This window comes from Pteropus medius, unplaced genomic scaffold, assembly GCF_902729225.1.
Source record: "Pteropus medius unplaced genomic scaffold, Ma_sr-lr_union100, whole genome shotgun sequence".
NCBI classification, from domain to species: domain Eukaryota; kingdom Metazoa; phylum Chordata; class Mammalia; order Chiroptera; family Pteropodidae; genus Pteropus; species Pteropus medius.
In genome coordinates this window covers 4,406,044-4,423,693 of record NW_024356335.1, presented here as the reverse complement: position 1 = coordinate 4,423,693, position 17,650 = coordinate 4,406,044, and the positions used below count along the sequence as shown (strand labels likewise).

General features: G+C 58.2%; 2 protein-coding genes across 8 annotated transcripts; one reads left to right on the top strand and one right to left on the bottom strand.

Annotated features, from left to right (window-relative positions):
• Positions 1–184: 184 nt before the first annotated feature.
• Positions 185–3,536, top strand: ZDHHC12 (zDHHC palmitoyltransferase 12). Of its 4 annotated transcripts, XM_039861687.1 has the most exons (6): positions 185–339; positions 1,802–1,938; positions 2,310–2,387; positions 2,581–2,747; positions 2,791–2,804; positions 2,894–3,536. In XM_039861687.1, exons 1-6 carry the CDS (start codon positions 240–242, stop codon positions 3,220–3,222), a joined length of 825 nt encoding a protein of 274 aa, XP_039717621.1. In that variant the 5' UTR covers positions 185–239; the 3' UTR covers positions 3,223–3,536. The 4 variants fall into 4 exon arrangements, with proteins under 4 accessions (XP_039717621.1, XP_039717620.1, XP_039717622.1 ...); XM_039861686.1 differs by lacking the exon at positions 2,791–2,804 and having other exon boundaries at positions 2,584–2,747; positions 2,926–3,536; XM_039861688.1 differs by lacking the exon at positions 2,791–2,804 and having other exon boundaries at positions 2,948–3,536.
• On the bottom strand, positions 3,478–17,545 carry PKN3 (protein kinase N3). 4 transcript variants are annotated; one of them, XM_039861676.1, is made up of 23 exons: positions 14,259–17,545; positions 13,953–14,110; positions 12,099–12,339; positions 11,768–11,913; positions 11,154–11,265; positions 10,954–11,081; positions 10,548–10,731; positions 8,940–9,086; positions 8,747–8,856; positions 8,493–8,636; positions 8,006–8,081; positions 7,753–7,921; positions 7,462–7,564; positions 7,289–7,356; positions 6,925–6,988; positions 6,688–6,779; positions 6,112–6,288; positions 5,313–5,513; positions 5,132–5,208; positions 4,543–4,685; positions 4,347–4,454; positions 4,099–4,179; positions 3,478–3,983 (listed from the first exon to the last, which is right to left on the bottom strand). In XM_039861676.1, the coding sequence occupies exons 4-23, from the start codon at positions 11,798–11,800 to the stop codon at positions 3,771–3,773; spliced, it is 2,430 nt and encodes an 809-aa protein (XP_039717610.1). In that variant the 5' UTR covers positions 11,801–11,913; positions 12,099–12,339; positions 13,953–14,110; positions 14,259–17,545; the 3' UTR covers positions 3,478–3,770. The 4 variants fall into 4 exon arrangements, with proteins under 4 accessions (XP_039717610.1, XP_039717608.1, XP_039717609.1 ...); XM_039861674.1 differs by lacking the exon at positions 13,953–14,110; XM_039861675.1 differs by lacking the exon at positions 13,953–14,110 and having other exon boundaries at positions 5,313–5,375.
• Positions 17,546–17,650: the final 105 nt, after the last annotated feature.

Below are 17,650 nucleotides of genomic sequence, written 5' to 3'. Positions count from 1 at the left end.
GGCTGGGGGTGGGGAAGTAACCGGCTGCGCGCGCGCCGGCCCCGCCTCCAACCTCTTCAGGCACCTGTTGGCTCGAGGGCCTACTCGGCTGCAGCTGCCATCCAATAGGCAGCCTCCGTAGCCCAACCCGGCCCCGCCCACCTCCAGGATCCACCAATCCTCAGGTGGCCGCGGCCCCAATCCCTCGGAGAGCCCGCCCCTCTGGGCGCTTCTTCCGGGTGGGGCCGGGGGCCAAGGCGATGGCACCCTGGGCGCTCTTCAACCCTGGGGTTCTGGTACGGACCGGGCACACGGTGCTGACCTGGGGGATCACGCTGGTGCTCTTCCTGCACGATACCGGTGAGCCGGATACCGCACGACCCCAGACCCACCCAATCCTTCGTGGTTCCCCAGACGCCTGAGTCTTTCTGGGTTCCCTGCCGAAGCCCCAGAGACTCTGGGATTCACCCCATCTCCGCCAGCTCCTGAGGCCTTCTCCAGCTGTCCTTCCAAGAGCCACCTGCTTTCCGCCTAATGCCCAGGGATGCCCTAATTAATCCCAGCATCTTCCTGATCCCTGTCAGATGCCCTGTCCATCCCAAGCCCCGTGCGGTGCCCACCAGATCCAATGACCTACTGGAGCCCCCATCTCCCCTGATCCCAGGACCCACCCGATCCTTCCCAGGAATTAACTCCTAATCTTCACTCTGTAAGATTCTGAGGATCAGCTAAATTCAGGACAGGCATTCCACCCAGCCCCAGGGCCACCAGCTGCCAAAGTCCAGGTTCCTCACCCCCAGGCAAGAGAAAACCCCATAGGGGAGTGGCCTGTCCCCTGTGTCCCCATCCTCGCTTCTTGCCCTGGTAGCCCCCGTTCACCCCACTGACCCACCCCCACTTCCATCCCTCTCCGCTTTACCTGCCACAGGCCACCTCCAGCACAAGTTCTCACCCTCCCTCACTGCCACCCGCAGCAGCCCCTGCCCCTCCCTCCTTGCTCCAGCCTCAGCCCCTGGACTGTGGGCATTCTCACTTTCCGCCTAAGACCCATCTCAAGTTTCCTCCACCGTCTTCACTCTTTAGCCTAAAACTCCTGCTCAGTCTCCCCAACCCCTTTCCTTCTCCGCTGCCTTTAATAACCAAGGGGCACCAGCGTTGTTCACACTCTGCTGTTTCATGCGCCTCACACCGCAGCCCCCTACCTCCACCCCCCAAATCCTCAGTCATCTCCATGGGCTGGACCCTTCCTGACCTGGGCCACCCTCATGATCCTCTCAGCAGCATCTCAGCATCCAAGCCTGCCGGCCCCGCCCTCCTGTCTCTGTCTCATGGGCATCTCAGGCTGGCTAATCTCTCACCATCATGGCGCCAAAGGCAGGGACCCCTCCTTCTTCTCCCTCACATCCAGTTACGTCTGGCCCCTTCACCCCCTAATCCCCATTGGTCCATCCCCTCCTCTCCACCCTTCCTTCCTGTGCCCTTGCCCAGCCTCCCTCCTGGACAGGCCTCTTCAGGCTGCCCCTCTGATCCATCTTCTCTCCACTGGGAGTGTTTCCAGCAACATTCTGACCCTATAACCTTGTATGATTCTTTGTTGCCCTCCAGAGAAAGTGCAGATGAACTGCTTTTTTTGTTTGTTTTGCTGGCTCTGAACTTCTCCCTCCTATACCCTCACCCCATCTCATCGAACCCCATCTCCAGGCCTTTGCTCAGCCAGGGACACACCCCCACCTCCAGCTGTCCCCTCCCCCATGCACTTTCCCCCACACACCCTCCTCTTCACCGGGGCCCCTGCCTCACTCTCCTCCTCCCGCCTCTCCAGCGCTGCGGCAGTGGGAAGAGCAGGGGGAGCTGCTCCTGCCCCTCACCTTTCTGCTGCTTGTCCTGGGCTCCCTGCTGCTCTACCTGGCCGTGTCACTCATGGACCCAGGCTACGTGAACATCCAGCCCCAGCCCCAGGTAACCAGGGGGCCCCTAGGGGCCTGAACCCCTCCTCCTATCAATGGTGGACCCAAGGCCCCAGTAACAGTCTCATGCCAGGCTCTATGTGGAAGGCTTTCCTGGGGCATCTCGGTGAATACTCTTGCCAGCCCTGGGACCCCGTCCTACAATGAGGAAATTGCCAAGGCACAGAGAGGCAAAGCAACTGGCAAAGGTCACACAGCCTTTCTCGCTCCGGGCACTCTGCCCTACTCCACCATCTCCATTACTCATGGGGTGGGCCCCACAATATACACACCTAGAGTTAAGCTGGCCTCCAAGGGAGACACCCACCAGTGTCATCTGCCTCCCAAGGGGACCCCATCTTATGCCCTGTCGCTCATTTTCAGGAGGAAGTCAAGGAGGAGCAGACAGCCATGGGTCCTCCGGCCATCCCCCTTCGGCGCTGCAGATACTGCATGGTGCTGGTGGGTGATGCAGGAACCTCCTGGGAGGGGTCGGGGCAAGGTTAGACTCTTGACCTCCTCCTGCCCCGGTGCCTTGGCCTCACCCCTCCAGGAAGGCCTCCCAGATTCAGGCCCCAACCTTCCCTCACCCCTTCCCTCATTGTTGGGTCCAGAGGGGAGCCAGCGTTGAGCTCGACTCCCTCCGTGCCCACAGCAGCCCCTGCGGGCCCGCCATTGCCGTGAGTGTCGTCGCTGTGTCCGCCGCTACGACCACCACTGCCCCTGGATGGAGAACTGTGTGGGGGAGCGCAACCACCCGCTCTTCGTGGCCTACCTGGCACTACAGCTGGTGGTGCTTCTGTGGGGCCTGTACCTGGCATGGTGGGTTGTGCCACCGCCCGGGGTGTGGGGGGCGGGTGAGCAGCTCGGGCCCACAAGGTGCGTAGAGAGCTAGGGCTTCCTTTTCATGGGCCTCAGACCCTCTTCCAAATGGCCTGCCCAGCTGGGGTGCCCCTGCCCTCCCTCAGCTCCGGGCCCCCATCCCTATGCCGCTCCACAGGTCTGGCCTCCGGTTCTTCCAGCCCTGGGGGCTGTGGCTGCGGTCCAGCGGGCTCCTGTTCGCCACCTTCCTGCTGCTCTCCCTCTTCTCGTTGGCGGCCAGCCTGCTCCTGGCCTCACACCTCTACCTGGTGGCCAGCAACACCACCACCTGGGAGTTCATCTCCTCGCACCGCATTGCCTACCTCCGCCAGCGCCCTGGCAACCCCTTCGACCGTGGCCTGACTCGCAACCTGGCCCACTTCTTCTGCGGCTGGCCCTCGGGGTCCTGGGAGACCCTCTGGGCCGGGGAGGATGAGGAAGAGAGCAGCAGCCAGGCTGCTTAGGGGCACAGGAGGCACAGCCACCGTCTCCAGCCTGAAAACTGCGAGGGCCGCCCCAGGGGCCTCGGGCTTCTCGTTTCTGCCCACTCCTCCCAGGCCTCAGAGAAGAGGAGATGACAGAAGCCTTGCCTCAGTGGGCAGTCCTGCCTCCGAAGAAAGAAGGGGAGGAAGAGGACCTGTGGGGGCTGCGGCACCAACGCACAGGCTTCTAAAGCAGAAGGCCTCCAGTGCACAGTTTTATATATTTAATAATCCATAAAGCAAGTCACGTATTAAAAAACAAAACAGACCACTCCTCGCTCTGCCACCCTTTCTGGTGCAGGTCTGGATAGGAGTCACTCGGTGGGTGTGACTGAGCCAAGCCCTCGACAGCAGCCCCACAGCCACCGCCTCGGGTCCCAGGGGCTGGTAAATGCCAAGCAAGGCCTGCACCTCCAGAGCAGGATGCACAGTCAGCATCAGGTGGGCGAGTGAGGCTCTAACAGTCTGGGGAGGCAGGGGGCAGGGACCCCAGGAGAAGCCCTCAGGGCTCCAAGAATTGCTCTGACACAAAGTCGAAGTGGCGGAAGGCAGCCTGCTGGCGGGCAGTGAGGGGGCTGCGGGGGTCAGGCGGGGTCAGGGCAGGCGGCAACCCCGTGAACTCGCCCTCGAAGTAGCGCAGGTCCGTAGGGCCACAGAGGGTGGGCGCAAAGGGAGGCCGGACAGCACGGGCGAGCAGGGCCTGCCAGTCGGTGGTCTGGGGACAAGGGCAGAGGCACCTGAGAGGACATGACAGGAATGGCAACCCACATGTCCCTCTAAACCTCCCACTGCGCCAGGTGTCTGGGACCACTGCAGGCCTGGCCACTAACCCTGAAGAAAGGCTGCGTCTTTATCTCCTCGGCGTCCTGCTCACCAGCCCCCAGGCGCTTCTCCGGGCACTTCTGGAGGAGCTGGGCAAGAGGACAGGTGCTCACTGAGGGCACGTGACCCCAGGCACTGCCGCCTCCCCAAGTACCCCAAGCAGGCTGGGGCACAGGGCCCCAAGGGCGGGCGGCGACAGGGCTGCTCGTGAGCCACGGCAGCTGTCTGGCCCAGCCCCGGACTCTGCAGTGATTACCTTCTGAAGGAGCTCGAGGCCTTGCACCGACAGAAAACGAGGATATGGGGCATCCGCATTGACGATGCACTCAAACACCTCCTCCTCAGTATCCCCTGGGAACGGGCACTGCAGGGGTGGGGGCTCAGCAGGTGCATGGGCCACCCCCACCACACACCAACTGAGAAGCCCCCGGCAGCCCTGGTCCAGCACTCACCTCACCCACCAGCATCTCATACAGCAGCACACCCAGCCCCCACCAGTCCACGGCCCGTGTGTAGGCCTCCTGGGTCAGCACCTCGGGGGCCAGGAACTCCGGGGTGCCGCAAAAGGTGCTTGTCCGGTCCCCAAAGCCGATCCCTATAAACCAACATGCACACCGATGCCGGTTCAGTGTGTCTCGTCCACAATAACCTCTGTGGTTGTAAGAACCAACCGCCAACCCTTATGACCCAATGTGCCGAATTCCATGCCAAGCCTTGCCCCCTAGGAGGCGGGAACAATTTTTATGCAATCTGACGGAGGAGGGAGCTGAGTCTCAGCCAAGTTCACATGCCAAGGTCACGAAGAAAGCAGAACTCAGTGCCCTCTCCCAGCTCCAAGCACAAGCTCTCCCTGGAGCCAAGAGCAGGCTACGACTCTAAGCTCCCAGGGATGGGAAGGAGGCACCAATATGTCAGCCGGTCCCTGGAATGAGGGTGGGGGCGGGGAGGTTTCCTGGGAGATGCCACTTGCCCACCATCCTGCCGGCCTGGACTAGGTGAGGAAGGCTGGAGGACATGGGATCCTGGACAGGAGACACCCACCTTCCTTACACAGCCCAAAGTCTGCGATCTTCACGAAACCTTGGGCGTCTAGCAGAAGATTATCCAACTTAAGGTCCCTGAGGGTGAGGGGCAGATGAAAAAGGCCCTGGGAACAGTGGTCCTGGAGGAAGGCAGCACCTGCTCCTTTGCTCACACTCCCAGCATCTCAGGGGCAAGTTACCTGTAAATGATCTTCTTCTCGTGTAAGAACTGCAGCCCCAGGACCACACAGGCCAGGTAGAACCTGGAGGGGTGGCGTAGAGGGGAGTTTGGACCCAGGAGAGCAGGGGGAGGGCAGGGAGGTACCAGGATGGCCATGGCCTTGGGACCCCAGATGTCCCAGCCAGAGTCAGATGTGGGTGGGAGACTGGGATGTTTCATGCTGCGGGTGGAGGGCGGGGGTGAGGCTGGGGGGGTTCCTCCAGACAATGGCCCCAGGGTTACCCAGGGTTTGCTGCCCGCCAATGACCTGCCCCTCCTGGGCACTTAGGTTGTGCTAGGGAGGATGCTGAGTGTTCTCACGCATTCTTCTCCCAGCATCCTGCAGCAACCTGCAGTTGGTACTCATCATGCCCATTTTTCAAATGAGGATCTGAGACTCCACGTAAGTGACATACCCAGGGTCACACAGCTAGTGGCAGAACTGATATATGAGCCCAGACTTCAGAGCCCTGATGGGCAAGAAATAACTCCAGCCACCAGTCACTATTCACCGGTCCCCGTGCTCGGCAACTCATAAATGTTATACTTACCTATGCAACAAGCCTATGAAATGGTCATTAATGCAATTCACAGCTTCATAAACTGAGCCCCAAGGTCACACATGTTGTGAGAGTTGATACCCAGGATTTAACCAAGGCCTCCTCGACTCCCTGCTCTTCTGCTGACGGGGGCCCTGGAGGAAGCAGGGTGAAGGGGGCCGGGGACAGGGAGGCAGGGAGCCTTGCTGGAAGAGGCAGACAAGAAGGATGGGAACCCACCGGGCCTGGGGCTCGGGGAAGACGTCCTCGTGGATCTGCATCATGAGGTCGCCACCCGGTGCAAACTCAGTCACGAAGCAGGCGTGGCTGGAGGTCTGGAAGCAGGCGAGGAGGGAGAGCAGGAAAGGGTGCCCCGTGCAGCCCACAGCCTCCAGGATCCGCTTCTCGCAGTACAGGCTGCAAGGGGGGCATGGGTTTAGAGGGAAGGAAAACCTCTGCTGGCTGTGCCCTGCCACCCACATGACACCCCGGGCTCGCTGGGTCTTCAGTCAAAGTGCCACACAGGTAGGGCGATGGTTTCTATGTATCAGAGGCTCACGTGGGTCATTGAACCTGCACAACCACCACTATCCCATTTTACAGATGAAGACACTGAGGTACAGAGATAAGAGGGGACCTGCCCAAATGCAGGCCATTAACAACCGCAGGTACTTGAAAGAGAACCTAGGCCTGGCTGGGCCCCAGAGCCACCTCTTCAAAGCCCGGGAACATTCTGCTGCCCTCTGGTACCACCAACCCAAGCCAGCCCTCCTGGGCACCCTCCAGGGCCAGGCGCCCCATGGTGTCACCACACACCTCTCTATCTCGTCCCGGCTCAGCACCTCCTGCTTCTTCAGCGCTTTGATGGCGTAGTATTTCCCCGTCCCCTTGAACTGAACCAGAAGGACCTGGGGACCAGAGAGAGGTTGGGTCCCAGCTGGGGAGTACAGGGGAGCCTTGTCTCACCCCCTACCGCACAGATCACAGTGTCCTCCTAGCCAAAGCGCTCAGGGATGCCCTCCCCTCTCCACTGTGCCCTCCTCAGGCCACTACCTTCCCGAAGTGTCCCCGGCCCAGCACGGCCAAGCAGCGAAAGTCCTGAAGCCGGGGGGTTTTCCTGCAAGAGAGAGGGCACAGGAAGTCCCTGGGACAAGGGCTGGGCCTCCACCAAGAGCCACTCCGAACCCTCCATGCCCAGTCCTGGGCTGTCCCCACATATGGGGCTGGCGAGCCTGGGTGGGGGCTCCTAGGACAGCAGTTGCCTAGTCTGGCATACAGCTGGAGCTCCATAACGTGAGTTCAGAGGGCAAGAACCTGAGAGCGAGCCAGCGACTATGCCAAGGAGCCACTGGGTGATGTAGCAATGGACACACTACAGTAGATAATGTCTCAGACAAGAAGTGAGCCTGAAGAGTACCTGGTGGCTGAGGCTGGTAAAGACGACCCGAGTCGAGTCCTGAGCTCCATGTGGGGGCGTTTGGAACGCTGTGAGGGCAGAGGGGCTCAGGGCAGAGCAGGGCTCCCTTCCTCCCTCCCTCCAGCCCCGCCACTGCCACCCCAGCACCCCCAAGGCTACCAGCTCCCACTCACCGGCATCTCCTCAGGGGTTGGCTCCTGGAGTAGGTAGAGGCGTGGAGGCTTGGGTGGAGGCCTCATCTCGTCTCCCAAGGTGGTCTTCTTGGGGGGGAAATTACTGTGGGGAGGAAGCAGGTGCATGATGAGGCACAGGCCGATGGAATAGCTGGGCGCGGATGGATACACGGCCATACCGAGAAACAGACAGTCAGGGCAGGCGACAGGGACAGAAAGATGGACGCTGATGGCACATGGAGAGGGGGACGCTGAAGAGAAGCAGGCGGTCTGGGGCGAGGTGGCTCTCACCTGGGCGACGCAGGGTTGGTGGCCCCCCGGGGTGTGGCCGGGGTCTGGGGGCACCCTTTAGGGGGGCTGATCGTGCTTGGGGAGCTGCAAGGGGGCAGCAGGTTCATGACTAAGCGCCCCCAGGCCGCCATGCTGAGGTTCATCTGGGAAGCCCTCAGAAAGTCCTGACCTGGAGCAAAAGAAGGGTTCAGTCCTGGGTCCCCCTGACACCCTTGCCCTGTCCCCTACACACAAAACCCTCTCCTGTCCATACCTCTGCGTTTAGAGAAAATGCGTTTCTGCCTCTGCAGCCGGGGCCTTCTCTCAATGACAGGGTCACAGAAGGTCACCTGCAGGGGAGGGAGGCAGGGCTGAAGGCCAGTCCCCTCCTACCCCACCTTCCACAGGTACCTCCTCTGCCTCCAGGATCCCAGCTGAAGCCTCCAACAGCAGTGATGCAAGACTCAGAAGGGCCCAGAGAAATGTGTTCAATGTTCTCATTGGTACCAGTGGGGAAACTGAGGCTCGGAGAGGAGAGGCGCTAGTCCAGGGTCACACGTGAGGCAAGGCAGGCAGGACAAGGACACTAGACTCCTGTGAAGTCCTCAGAGAGGGTGCGGGATTCCTTCATTCTTGGAGACCTCCTCCCTCTGGGCCTCACTCTCCACACCTGTGCACAGGTGGGTCACAGTCTCGAAGGCCCTTTTAGCTCTGATGGAGCCAGGGGCCCACAAGATCAGAAGGCAGGAGGCACTGGGCACCTGGGCGAAGAGCAGGCCCTGTGGCACCAGGCTGAGGGAGAGCTGATGACAAGCATTGTCCAGGAAGTCCTCCAGCCGCAGGAAGGCCACGCCGCACAGCTGCCGCCAGTCCCGCCAACGCACCCCGATCTCCAGCTCCCGGGCCTACATCAGGGAGGCCAAGTTGAGGGTGGGGCGCGGCACCAGCCCCTACCTGGCCGACCTTGAACCCCGTGGCCCAAGGTCGCCCCTGGCCTCACAGAGGCCATTCTCACCCTCTCCAGGGGGACGACAAAGGCCTGATCCCAGGACTGCTTGGCCACTGGCCCCCAGCCCGTCTGACCCACGATGCGATTGTCCACCTTCAGCACAGCCAGCACCTCGCCTGTTGGGCCAGAGCTGGGGCTCAGGGCAGGCCAGGAGTGAGGGTCCTTGCTGCCCCCCAACTCCCTATGTCCCCCTACTCACTGGCCAGCTCGCTTCCACCACGCTGCTGTCTGGCCTTGCCCCGAAGCCAGCCCTGGGAGGGGCTCCCGGCCAGCGTGGCCATGGGAGAACGGCCGGGCACAGCTGTCAGCAGCTGCTCACAGCCCAGGAGGCGGACCTGTAGCGTCCCTGTGGGGAGCGTTGGGGGATGGGGAACATTGTCAGGTGCCACCCTCCCATTGACACTACCAGTGGGCGTCTGGAGCCCCAGGAACGCCACCTTCTCCTGGAGGTGGCTGAACCCAGACCCTGCCCGTGTTAGGCCTTGGCAGCCATCTGCCACCTTCAAGGCAGACCGACTGCGCCAACCCCCACCTCAGTGAGGACCCTCCATGCGTTGGGGACAGTAGGGACACACAGGCAGAGGAGCAAGACTCAGACCTCAGCCAGGCCGCATGGAGCCACAGTTCTTGATGACATGCTGCTCAGGGCCCGGAGAGCACCGTGGCAGGGGTGAGAGCTTAGGGAACAGGAAGCTTGGCTTCCTGTCCTGTCCCTCCTCCTCCCTGGGCCTCAGTTTCCCCATCTTTACAGTGGAAATGAGGCCAAATTCTGCTCCACCTCCCACAATGGGTAAAAGACTGTTTTGCCAACCAAGTGGATTCATTTGTAGGGTCACTAGAGTTTCGTCCCTTAAAGTTTCATCCCTCTCGTATTTTTAAGGACATAAACTGGGCCTAAGAGCACCATTCAAGAAGTCCAGGCCTGGGGGTTACACTCTGAGAGACCTCATAAAAAAAAAAAAGCAGTGCCCAGGCTCAAAGACCATCTTAGGAGGAACAACTCAGGGAACTGGGGGTTTAGCAGGAGACAGGATATGGGGTGGCCCCAAGTAGCTCAATTCTAGACCTTTCAACAAGCTGTTTCCCCTACTTGTCCGTTTGGCCAACTCCCATAAGCCCTTCAAGGCCAAGCTCAGACACCATCTCCTGCAGGAAGCATTTCTGATTCCCCACGGCAAGGTGAGGGGGCCCGTCCAGTCCCTGTACTTCCCCTTCTCAGCTCTGTTCACAGCGGGGTGTGGCCTATCTACCCCTGCACCAGCACCCAGCAGGAAGGCACTGGGCTCTCCAGGTGGCACTGTGTCCCAGGTGGGAAGCTCAGGGCTTCCAAAGTTGACACTCTCAGATTGTTTGGTGATTGCAATGCGGCTGCCACTACAAGGAGTCAGACCCAGCTCGAGATAAGAAAGGACTTTCTAATGGTCCAAACTGCCCAGACAGGGTACCCAGGCCTGCAGAGCCGTGAGCTCCCTAACTCTGGTGCTTTAAGCATTTTCATGGTTACTCATTTAAATAACAGCTTCACTGATCAAGTGCTGACTACGCCAGCAGAGTGCTTGGCACTTCGCACGCAACAACTCACTGAATTTTCAAAGCAACCCTATGAAGTAGGTGCTTTTGTCGCCCTCGTTTTATAGATGGATAAGCTGAGGTTTGGAGAAAGGATGTCAGCTGCCCGAGGTCACACAACTGGGGGCGGGTGGGGGGTGGGGCCAGGACTGGAACTGTTCTCCAAAGGTCTTCCCCACTGGGTTTCAGGGTCCTCTCTGGAAGGGAGGAAGAGCTCTGAAGTGGGACCCCTAGCTACCTGTCATGGTGGTGGGCTTCACAGGTGTCCCTGAAGGCTGGGGGTTCCCAGACACAGCGGTCCGCAGCTCCCGGGCCACTCTGCCACGCAGCGGGTGGGCAGGAGGCAGACCCTCCAGCAGCCGCTCCAAGGCCAGCCGCAGGAGGTCCAGCTTCTGGGAGGACTCCTGGAGCTGGGCCTGAGCCTGCAGAGGGGACACCAGCCCATGGGGCATGAGGGGATGGGGACAGTGGCTCAGGCCACCTGGAGACATCCCCAATGAGGTCTAGACCGAATGCGCCTCCTGTTTCCTCATTGCCACCCCACCCGGCCAGTCCACAGTGCCTCCTGCCACTGCAGAGGGTGGTACAGGAACGAAGAGACCCTCAGAGAGGAGCGGCAGGGGCAGGGCGGGCCATGGTCCCACCTCAGCTAGAGCCTTGCGGTCCTGTGTTCGCCGGCTACCCAGCAGCTTCAGCACGTTCTTGGCACCCTCGGCCACGGCAGCCTCAATGTGCAGTCGGTGCCTCAGCTCCTCTGCCAGCAGCTCAGGGCCTGGAGGATGGGGTCAGCACTCAGGCCCGTGCCCTGCTTTGTCCTGCCTGTCCCCGCTCCTCAAGGCCTCACCTGGCTCGGGGGACCCACTGGCCTCCAGGCTGCTGATCTTCATTCGCAGCAGGGCCACCTTCAGCTGGCTGTCCCGCAGCATCTGCTGGGCAGCTGCCAGGAGCTTCCTTCCCTTTGGGGTCATGACATATGCTAGTGCAGAACCTCCCTGGTCAGACCAGGGACTGAAGCCAAGCTTCCCCCATCGGAGCACGGCGGAAGCCAAGTCTTCCCCAGGAGGCCAGATGGAGAACTAGCCTCCCTTGTCAGACTAGGTCTGGGGCAGAGCCTCTCCCATCAGACCAGACAGGGGCTGAGGTCGAGCTCCACACACCGTGCTAGAAGTTGGTCCTGGGGCTGAACTTTCTCTCCTAGACTGTGAACTTGGGCTGGGATTCCCCCATTAGACTGGTGTTGTGCCTTCTGTTAGACTAGGGGTTCGAGCCACGTCTTCCCCACCAAGCTGGCACCTGTGAGTATGTCTCCCCCATCAGACTAAGGGTTAAGATCGTATCTCCCCTATATGGTCACTGGCTGGGTTGCATTTTCCTATCAGAACAGAGGCTGGATCAGAATCTCCCCTAATAAATAACCTGAGAGCCAAATCTCTCCCCAGGAGAGCCCAGGAGCCTTACCTTGGGGGTGCCACTGGCATAAGTGTGGGTCATGTTCTCAGCCCCCTGCTTTATTTTTAGCTCCACCTGCAGCTGCCTCTGTAGAGCCTCCAGGTGCCGGGCCCTTGGCTGTTCTGCTGGAGGCCGGGGTCCTGTGGCCTCAGGTTCTGTGTGCATGGAGTATGGGGCGCATGAACCCTTTACCTGCGGCCTACCTATCTCCTCCCCCACCTCCCCTCCGGCAGAGGCTACCTGATGAGGCTCTGAGAGTGGTCAGGGCCGAGGCTGAGGAGCTGGGTCAGCCTGCCATCTCCTGTCCCCGGGGGCCTGCCCAGACTGCTCCCTCACTCACCAGCTGGGCCAGGCCCCGGCCCGGGCAGCAGGATGCGGGCGTGCAGCTCCTGCAGCTCCCCATGCAGCTGCTCCAGACGGCGGTTGGAGGAGCGTAGCAGCTGCTGCACGTGGCCCAGGTGGCGGCGGTCTGTGGCCACCCGCCGCAGGTTCTCCACACCCTCCTTGATTTTCAGCTCCTTCTGGATGGCCCGACGGATCACCTCTTTCTCATCCTTGGGGGGCTGCTGGCCCGGCCCAGGCTGTGGAATGGCAGAGGAGCCATGCCACTCTGTCCTCACTGCCACCACAGACAGACAGGGAGGAAGGCATGGACAGCACCCAAGACTGACACACAGTGTCTGGGAAGTGTCTCTAACTGTAGTATTCCTAAGCCAGGTGGAAACCCAAAGCTGTTTATGCAGCCCAGGCTCCTGTCCACTGCGTTAGAGAGAAAAGTGAAGGGAAACGTTGGTAACATTCACGTGGTGCTCCTGGCTGTCGGGCCTGTCTTACGAGGTTTGCACCCCTAAACTTGTCAGTCCTGACAACAACCCCATAAGATAGGTGTAGTTAGTACCCCATTTTACAGGTGAGGAAACTGAGACACAGAGAGGTTAAGTAGTCCACGCAAGGTCACAACACAGAGAAGCAGACGCCACCACCTCTTGGGCACCAGCCCCTCCCTGCCAGCCATACTTCCTCAGGCTGCTCTGAGGCTGGAGTTCAGGCTAAGATTTGGGACCAGAAGGGAGGCTAGGGATTCACCCAAGGTCAGAGGGCAGCCGGAGGCCTGAGTAGAGGCTGGGGCTGTTTCCTTGATGCCTCAGTGCCCCACGTGGGAAAGCAGAAGCACAGAGAGGGGCTGGGGAGGAATCAGGGGCCCACTCCCAGCTCAGCTCCCAGGGGGAAGTAGGCTTTCTCATGACTTCACCCCAGGTTGGAGCAAGGAAGAGTAAAACCTCCTTCCCAGAGGCCATTTCAAATCAACCCATGCCAAAACTGACCACAGCCCATGATGCCCACCCCCCGTCCCGCCCCTGGCCTCCAGACTCTTGCAGGACTGCCACCTTACCTCTCTGGTCTCCATCTCCTGAGCCCAGTGGAAGGGGTGGCCACCCTGGCCTCAGGGACCCCCCACCCCAGGCCTCCGTGCCTGCTGGCCCAGCCGTCAGAGGGCAGGGGTGGGGCTCAGGAAATCCTTTGGCGGCTCTAGGCGAGAGGGCCAGAGCCAAAGGCCTGAGCAAACAAAGATCCCATGGAGCTGGGGGCCCGGCCACCGGGGTCCTGAGTCACCCAGCTGCCACTGCTGGGCGGAGGTTCACAGGAAATCGGAAAATGTGTACAAGCCGCGGCTGGAACAGGCGGAGGGACCTCCGGAGGAAGGGGGTGGGAGGGGGCAGACAGTCCTGAAGGCTGTCTAAGCTGCTGGGGTGGGACCACTCAAGGAGCCTTGTGGAGGTGGGCTCAGCCTTGAGCATGGCCCGCGGTCCTGTCTGCTCGGGACTGGACTCCTGCCATGTGCTCACACACCTCCCCCATTTGCTCTGGGCTGGAACACCAGCTCTCCCTCCCCAGTAACAGACATGCACCCAGCCTTGGGCGAGGGGGGGGGAGGGCACACACATCTACTGCCAGTTCTGGCAGGAACCTGTCCCCTTGCCATTAGGCCCGCATACCCGAAGGTTGCCTTGCCAGCCCCTCCGCCTCCCATGCACACTCCCCACTGGCACCTGTGTGCTCTGGGAAGGGCCCCCCAAGTGCGTGGGACTCGCCAGCCCCCTTCCCTGAGCGTGCCTCTCCCCTAGGTCGCTCCCCAACGTGCCTGGGCTTCTTTGCTTTCCTCACCGACTCCCACTGGCCCTAAGAGTCCTACCTGGAAGAACCGATTTTAGGAAACTTTGGGGCCCACCCTGTTGGCTCTGACTGAGGTTTCAGAAGTACTCATGGGCTGGCCTGGCTGGAGGTTCTGAGTCACTTGAGGGTGTTTGGGGGACGTTTCCAGAGGGCATAATCCTAGTGCTCAGTTATGCCCTGCGAAGGGACAGGGGGGCCCTGAGGCAGGGGCTGGAAAGGGACGCGGGGCGGGGCCGGGGCTCCGTGGACCCGGGGCGGCTGTGAGCGAGGCCTCCCCCGCCCCCTCGGCCCGCGCCCGCAGCCCGGCTCTCCCAGCGAGGGTCACCTGCCGCGGCGCCCCCTCCTCCATGGCGCCGCTCCCGCCGCTCGGCCCCTTCTCTCCACCACTCCGGGTCCGGAAGCCGCGGCCCCTCCGCCAAGACTTTCAAACTTGAAACTTCCCGGGAAGCGGCGCCGGAACCGCGGGATCCTGCGCCCCCTCCCGAGGTCCGCTGGCCCTCCGGGGACCTGGGATCAGCGCCGCCTTTCGGCCACGCCAGATCGGCGCTCCGGACCCCACTCTTGAACCCGAGGCCACAGCGCCTCCCCCTGGATCCGACGTCCCGCGGGATTTGGGACCCAGCACCCCTTCGGAGGCCGCAGTTCCCGCCGTGTACGGCGCTGACCGCCGCCCCTAAACAGAAAAGCAGGGAGGGACATCTCCCGGGCTGGGGATCTCTGGTTGCCCCGCCGCGCGCGCTGTGGAGCGGGTCCGAGTGGGGACAGCGCCGCCTGCCGGCCGCAGGGCGTTACCTGTGTGGCGGGCCCACTCCAGGCAGGTCTGCCTTCTCTTCCTTGGAACCCCACCACCACCTGGCGCCGTCTCTAAATTTCTCTCCATTTCGGATGACATTGGTGTGAAAATGGCTAATCCCAAACCTGTCGCCCCCACAAAGTGTTGGCCCTGTCTAGTCACTAGAAGAACGTACCCGCGTCTGAAAAAAGTAAACCCTCACCCAAGTTATGCTAAATTACAAACCAACCAAAATGTCTCCCAGGCCCCCATCACTTGAACCGATTGGAGCTTTCGGGTAGGCCAGAGCCACTCACTGTTCCACCGCTGTTATAAAGAGCCCCATCTGAAGAGATACACCCTGAGAAATAGCCACTATCTCAGTTAGGTAACCAGCCAGCACTAGCTGTCCTGGCAATGGATTTTGCCTGTGTATGGGATCCTTGGTCTTCACTACCTTGTCTAGGGCTGTCTAGCCACTTCTCGGCAGCCAGTGCTCACCAACACCTTGTGTCACGGCTTCGCTGAAGAGCCATGTCTAAGGGGTCAGAAGATAAGGGTCAAATATTGAAGGTGGCTCATTTGCTGACTTGGAATAGGTGCCCTACGTGCTTTTCCTGAGAAAACCATGTCAGTTCCACTTTGCTCTGACCACCTCCTTCAGATTGGAAAAAGTAGGTTCCCCTGCAATGGGAAATCAACTAAGCAGCATCAACAAATACAAAGGTAACTTGGTTCAGTAGAGGAGATGCCTACACTTCATAACGAGAGGCAGGCCAGGACGTTCATGTACATACATATTAGAGTAGTAGGCTAGCCCAGCACATAGTAGGCTCTTTTAAGTGGAGGTTATTATCAAACTGCCCTGAGCTGAATGTTAACCATAATTTAGATGTAAGACTATCAGCTTCTGACTGCAGGTCATAGGTTTTAGGGAGACCATGAATGGGTTTTTTCAAACTAGCAAAGCTTCCCCTGCAGAAGGATGGTGTATTTACCATCTTGAGGATCATTTATCCCCTCCTACAGCCAGAAAGCTAAACTATGTCGAAGAACTTGAAATTACTTTCCAAGTTAGCTGAGATTTCACTGCCTCGTGAAGTTTAGAACTAGAATTCAACCAACTTTCCTAATAAACCCAGGCCGGGCAAAACTACAGGGAAACAAAGTTCCAGACTGATGGTGCTTAATGAAACTGTAATTCTTAGGAAAACTGACGTTCACATTCAACATCCAGTGGATAGCAGATAGTGAAAACCAACTCTGTGTAATAACCATCAAACTGAAAGGAACACAAATTTCTTCCCAGCAGGGTACATTCCTAGCAAGGAAGCATTTTCCCGTTTCTATATACTTTATCCTCAGCACTGCAAACAATCTATACACATTTAGATTTCCCTTCCCTGAGTAGTATCTAAGTACAGTGTCACCAACTAACCAAGATGGCACACCCCCTCCACTTTTTAAAAAAAAGTCCTCTCGACTGTTCTCATCACAAAGCTGCAGTCCGCTCCTTCAGACCTGTTAAAAAACAAACCTGTGAGTCTTCAATGAACACAGCCATATATTCAAAAGGGAATGATCACTGCTGGGCGTGGACAGACTTTGCAAAGCAAGACGTTGTCCTCTTGAAATAATTGGAAAGGCTATGCATTCATCTCCTAAAGAACTTGTTTCAAGTCTGCAGGCAATCTTTAAAGTCTTCACCCTTTGCAACAGAATTCCGTTCTTGCAATTGCCAGGAAGGGTTCATAGCAAAAATCTAACAAAAAAGGTAGAAAAACCAAAACTGTTTCTGGGACCAAGTAAAACTGTGAAACTAATTGTTATAAAGCAGTAAAGATTACCAAATCAATTAAGGAACACAATTGTCCAGGAATCCTCTAAAGCCCAAAAGGTCCCCCAAATCCATCAAGTCAAAAACTCATACCTTTCACATCCTGACGGCTACACGCAAACGAAGAAGGCCAGATGTAAAGCCAATGTGTCAGCCCAACAAGACACCAGGTCTACATTTTAGAGCCTGAATTGGGTGTAATAATAAGGGCCTGTCATGGAAGGAATACTTGTCTTTTAGAAACCGGGCCATCATTGGAGAAACCAACATTAACCTCAACTGCAGGGATGGTCCAAAATAGAAATATTCCTTAAGGTTTTGAAATTAATGTTACGACACATTTTAAGTTACTGCCTCTATGCCAATTTATGTAAAGTTCCCCTAAGCTAAGCCTAGCACATTGGATGCCCTCTTCCCAGAGAAACTCTGAACAGCCACTATATCTGCTCTTTTCTTTTTAATGTCCTGTAGCAAAGGACTTTTGAACCATTTCGTCTGGCACTTTCCAATACATACTTGCCTATGGGCCAGCCCGAGAACACCCCCTTGCAATCGGGCACAAAGCATACTAGCTACTCTGTACACTAATGTTGCCACTTTGTTTTCCCACAGCCTAGTAACTCCATGAGACCTGCAGGAACAGGGGGCTCTACAAGGTGACCTCAATAGTTATGAATAAATTACTTTTAGGGACTTCGTTTTTGACTGCATTCCCCAAATAAAAACATTATGAAATTCCATTGAACGTGACCTATAACCTAATGGTACCGCGATCTCACCAGCACATAAAAATCCATTTTTGGTAAGCTGTAACTTTGTGAAACAAACAAAAAATCATAGGATTCCTTAATGTGTATTAAATCAGGTTACTTTTTTTCCACTCGTGAAAAGGCCTTTACAAATGCTTAGACTTCAAAATCAAAATGCCCAATCCCTTCAGGAACTTACATTCCAGGTAACATAGTAACACATGCCTGCATCTTGTATATACCTTTTCACGAAATGTTACCTGCGCTATACTTACTGCTTAACTATTTAAGTTCCGCCCCTCCCGTCACTATGAACACACATAACAAGACAAAAAAATTAGCTTATCTAAATCCGAAAG

What these genes read in the sequence shown, in the direction of transcription:
- PKN3 (XM_039861674.1), bottom strand. Translation starts at nt 14,282, where the DNA reads ATGGAGGAGGGGGCGCCGCGGCAG. An exon ending in GCCGGGGCCTGGCCCAGCTG is followed by an intron (nt 11,914 to 12,098) that starts GTGAGTGAGGGA and finishes CCATGCACACAG; the next exon opens with AACCTGAGGCCACAGGACCC. An exon ending in CTTTGGGCTGTGTAAGGAAG is followed by an intron (nt 4,686 to 5,131) that starts GTGGGTGTCTCC and finishes GTTGGTTTATAG; the next exon opens with GGATCGGCTTTGGGGACCGG.
- ZDHHC12 (XM_039861687.1), top strand. Translation starts at nt 240, where the DNA reads ATGGCACCCTGGGCGCTCTTCAACCCTGGGGTTCTGGTACGGACCGGG. An exon ending in GCTCTTCCTGCACGATACCG is followed by an intron (nt 340 to 1,801) that starts GTGAGCCGGATA and finishes CCGCCTCTCCAG; the next exon opens with CGCTGCGGCAGTGGGAAGAG. An exon ending in ACATCCAGCCCCAGCCCCAG is followed by an intron (nt 1,939 to 2,309) that starts GTAACCAGGGGG and finishes GCTCATTTTCAG; the next exon opens with GAGGAAGTCAAGGAGGAGCA.